At 35.0% G+C, this 4,696-nt stretch overlaps 1 protein-coding gene across 1 annotated transcript; it reads right to left on the bottom strand.

The window, feature by feature from the left end:
* Positions 1–368: 368 nt before the first annotated feature.
* Positions 369–2,663, bottom strand: LOC125655515 (complement C1q-like protein 4). The gene is made up of 2 exons (XM_056143628.1): positions 2,390–2,663; positions 369–831 (listed from the first exon to the last, which is right to left on the bottom strand). The coding sequence occupies exons 1-2, from the start codon at positions 2,577–2,579 to the stop codon at positions 437–439; spliced, it is 585 nt and encodes a 194-aa protein (XP_055999603.1). The 5' UTR covers positions 2,580–2,663; the 3' UTR covers positions 369–436.
* Between the last annotated feature and the right edge of the window lie 2,033 nt (positions 2,664–4,696).

The raw sequence follows: 4,696 nt of genomic DNA, 5'->3' as shown, positions 1-4,696 counted from the left end.
GCACCTTATTACACCTCTGTTGTTTCCATGTTCCGTGTTTGCTCTGCTCGCAATTTATAGGATTTATCATGTTCATTTCTCAGAATGAAGTAGTATACAATCAAACATTTCCTTATTGGGTCAACAGAATTCAACCTATACAAACATAGCACGTTTACAAGATGATTACAAAAATTAACTTAGCGAAAATGAGTTATTCTACAGAACATCTTTAACACGTCATTGCTTTTATAACCTTTACATTTTTCTTTGGATACATGATTATTCGTTAGAATGATACGTCAGTGTGCAGATACGTCTCAGCATTTTTTTTATTTTTTAAGTCTTTCAGATCAGTTACATACGACAATAAACAAGATTCACACATGTATATCTTTTTATTTATTACCCCATTCTCATGACTTGTAATTTTCAATTTCTTTTCTGTATTACTTCTTCAGTACAGTAAAGTTCCTGAAAAACCAGAGTAGTTACCCTTGTGGACGTAGCCGCTTTTCCAACCACCAACTACTTTAACGTGGTCACCTTTTCTTGCCTTTACAATGACGGTTCTACTTAACTGCTGATAAGATGGACCATCGTTAGCAGTTGCTATGTGAACAGATCCTACCACAGTCTTGTTTTTTACAATGTCTATCCATGCTGGCTTATGAGAGAGACAATCGACAACAAACATGTAGGTACCCGCTACAGGACACGTGAACACTCCTGTTCTGACGTCATATCCATTTCCATCGTTCGTCAGGATCCCGTCATAAATCGCAGTATTACCAATCCTTATTATCAGGTCTTTCGATTTAACATAAACAGAAAAACTCACTCGTGGTTTATCTGAAAGAAAAGTTTAGTTTATGTTTATGACTTGAAGGAACTATGATAATGTTGCAATATGCATACCTCTCAGTATAATGGCTCTGGGATTTCCCACCCATCTTTTGACAGGCTTTATTGCCGTCTGGGCTTTCCAGTCCGTCTGTTTGTGTGCCGATCCGTCTTTTAATTTTTCAATTTTATCTTTAGCACAAGGAGGCATAGAACCATCATATTTAGTGGATGAATCTCATGAGTAAGCGTGGTCATGATCTTAATGTTGGTCGGTGTGGCATCATTTTGGTATTTTATAGAATTAAACACAATGACTATGTAGTTACTTATACATATCATTTGAGAAATCTTAAAAGTGTTTTTTTTCTTCTAAATTTGCAATATTCATTGTGATACATGTATTTGCAAAACGTGTCAAAGGCACAATCATGACTTTTGATATGATATAAAATTATATCAAGCGCTGTTATAAAACCAACGGTGAATCTAGAAACAAACATAAAGTAATCTACTACCCGGAATCGATAAAGCACTATAATTTAAGTACTTGTATTTCACAAATAGTCTATACCTCCGCAATGACGTTTGGAATATATATAGGAACCCATCCAGTTAAACAGCTTTAAAATATCACAAGCATGTATGATTACTTCTTGGCGTTGAATTAATTTAAATTACAACAATGAGAGTACATGACACAAGATACATGTATAAAAAATTGGCACAAGTTACGTCCCCTGTCCGTCATCTTGTAAACAAAGGTATTTCCCAACGTTGATCTTTGTGATTGCCTAACTTGTATCTTTGCAATTTTGCATTTCCCTATCAATTGCAGTTAACTACAATAATGCTCAAGGGTAGAATAACACATAAGCTTGTATTAAAACTCAACAATTAGCTATAATTCACATAGTAATCTCTTACATTTGCCAAAAATGAAAATTCAACTTCCCCTAGTGACCTTTGTCTGAAGTCACAAATGACGTATTGTGCAACGAAGCATTCATACGCGTATCAGCTATATTGTTTTGGGGTCAAAGGGTCAAAGACTATCAACAGGGCACTGATAAAACAAAACAAAACATCTTTAACATCTAGCTGAAACTAATTTCGCTTTCACCTCTAGAAATGATACTTTGAACAAAAACTTCTAATAGTATTTAATTAATTTCAAAAATCCCATGCTGAACTTTCGGTCCAAAGTTTAAAGATCAAGTAAAGTTGATGAATTATTTATAATTGAAGATATAAAAGAAATACTATAGTTACTTCGGTATTTCGTTTACAAATACAATACTTAGAATATATTCGTTGCGGAAAACGGATGATCTCGTTTAATTTTGGAGCCCACAAAAGGTCTTGTGAAAAGCTAGAAAAACGGTATCCAGACAATATTGATAAGTGATTGATTTTCACCTTGTTTCTTAATAAAATTGATCAATATCGATGTTTATAGTTTTCAACCTACCCAGGTTTGGGTATTCCCCATAAAGATGTAAGTCCCTTTGTGACATGTTCAGAGTTTTTCAGAAGGAATGAATAATCATATTAAAGAATACCTTACCCGTTCTCGATAATTGGATGAGTTGTCTCAGTGCTGTAGAATCCAGTTTGACTGTGGCCTCCGCGTTGTTGTAGATCAAAGACTCCAAGGCATTCAATCTTGTGTCACTCTGTTTGTGTCCTTCAACAAAACCAAGGAAATTTAGGACCAAAAACGATGATAAGATTAGTGAAACCAGCACGGTCTTCATTATGACGTCAGTGTGTCACCAGTTGTGCAAAGCTATCTATCTAGTCGAATTTATAATTTATTTTGAGCAATATGTTACAACAACAGTCATTTACATGTTGATACTTAGAACAGAGTACAGTCACGCAAATGAACGCAGTGCAGAGTATCATATTTCCTCATTACTCATCCGCTGAACATAAAAATGTTTCTTCTCTAGTGAAGGGTCTTTATCGTAAGAGGCGTATTCAATGTTGCCCAAAGCTTTCTCGGTCATCACACCGAGTTTTATCCACCTCCATGGTATTGGAACACTTCTAGTATACCGGTCCTCAAAATATGGCACTAAACTAAGTGTCGTCGAATGCGGTTTAGTAGGTATACACGATTGGTAAAATCGTTAAAACAGCAAAACATCGTAAAATTAAGACCAAGTTTGAATTCCCGGTGTAAAATGAAGTTTAAAAACTGTGTTTGTAAACAAAGCCGTTTTTTTTAAATTCCAATTAAAAATAAAATCAATAAGACGTACAGTTTATGTTCCAAAATAGATAGAAACTGTTGTTCAGAAAATTCTCACGTGTGCGTTATTTTACGTACATCTTCATAATATTCTTGACACTTATGTTGATGTAAACAAACCAAGACTCATCTGGAATAGTGATAGGATATTGATGCTTACTATCTTATGAAAAATATTTCGGCAAGTAAGGCATTGGAATTTGTTTTTTAAATATTGACATTTTAGCTTATGGACATTTCCAAATGGGGGATGTGACCCAAATATCCATGCTTTTATCAATATCTTTTAATCTATTAAGTTAACTAACACCATCAGCTTGATATCTGGAGCTTAATTACGCTCAAACGCCGCTGGGCTTTCTAATCGATTTTATAGAACAAAACATTGGAGTTTCACGTCACAGCATCCAGGGGGAAAATGTGAATAGCGGTGTGTTTACAGCCCGCTTAGCAACGATGTGACTGATCATTACGGTATATCGGAACTATAAAATTTTAGAGCTCTTCCGAAAGGAAGTTTTATTTTTGTTTTGTTTAAAATTGTTTAAAATATCATATCTTAATCACTGTCAAAGTCTTTTTCAGTTTCCGCCATATTTAGGTTAAATGTTGCGCAAAGTGAGCAGTTTCTAGATGTTCGTTATACACTTTGTTCTGGTATTTTATCTTATCAGACAGTATACAAATTCTTATTTTATCCTTCAGTCCATAGATTTATCACATGAATTTTACATCAACTGGCACCGAAGGATAAATTACAGGCAAAATTATAATTATTCAAACTAATTTCCTGCTGAATATGTTGATTCAATACCTCCTTATGACAAACGGGATGAGTTTTTCCATCGTCAACTTCCCATATTTATTTATGCAGCAATATTCCATTATCCCCAGCATATGGTGTTTATATATCTCAACTGATTCGATGCGCAATAACTTGTTATACGTATGATCAGTTTTTAAATCGAGACACGCTACTTGCAAACAGATTGATGTTATAGGGGTTTAAACATTCTCGATAGAAGTCAGCATTTCGCAAATTCTATGGCCGTTATAATGATCCAGTTTGTCAAAGCAACCTATCATTGGATCAAATGATGTCTGCCGTGTTACATACCAATTCTTAGGCAGTTCTTGGCACACTGATTTGACTGCGGATTACACCGTTTACCTTATCAAGAAATAGGACTTACTGGTGGTGTAACCGGTCAACAGGGGATGATCCGTCCGTCCTAGGCACCTGATTTCACCTCTTGGTTTATTCGGGGGTCTGTGTTTGCCCACCTCTCTATTTTGCATTCCTTTTAAAAGTAATGATTTTGGTCACTGTTAGTTATCTCTACCTTTCATTACTTTTCATTACCTTCCCCGTTTTCCCTTTTCTTGAATGTCTCCCTTTGGAAGCGAAGGCGTTCCTTCGTTTGTACAAACTTGAAATTCCTACTCATAGGGATAGCGTGTGCTAAGTTTCGTTGATATTAAACTAATGGTGCTAGAGAATATGAAAGTGTGAAAAATTTGACGGAAAGAAGATTTGACAAACAAAACACATTTGTCTGTCGATAGTTGATATCAAGAACAATTGTATGTAAATCAATGATTACCTGTAGTAATTGT

The sequence above is a fragment of the Ostrea edulis genome, chromosome 7 (genome assembly GCF_947568905.1).
Source record: "Ostrea edulis chromosome 7, xbOstEdul1.1, whole genome shotgun sequence".
In the NCBI taxonomy this organism is placed as follows: domain Eukaryota; kingdom Metazoa; phylum Mollusca; class Bivalvia; order Ostreida; family Ostreidae; genus Ostrea; species Ostrea edulis.
The sequence above is the reverse complement of the archived record's forward strand: the minus strand, read 5'-3'. Positions and strand labels throughout refer to the sequence as shown.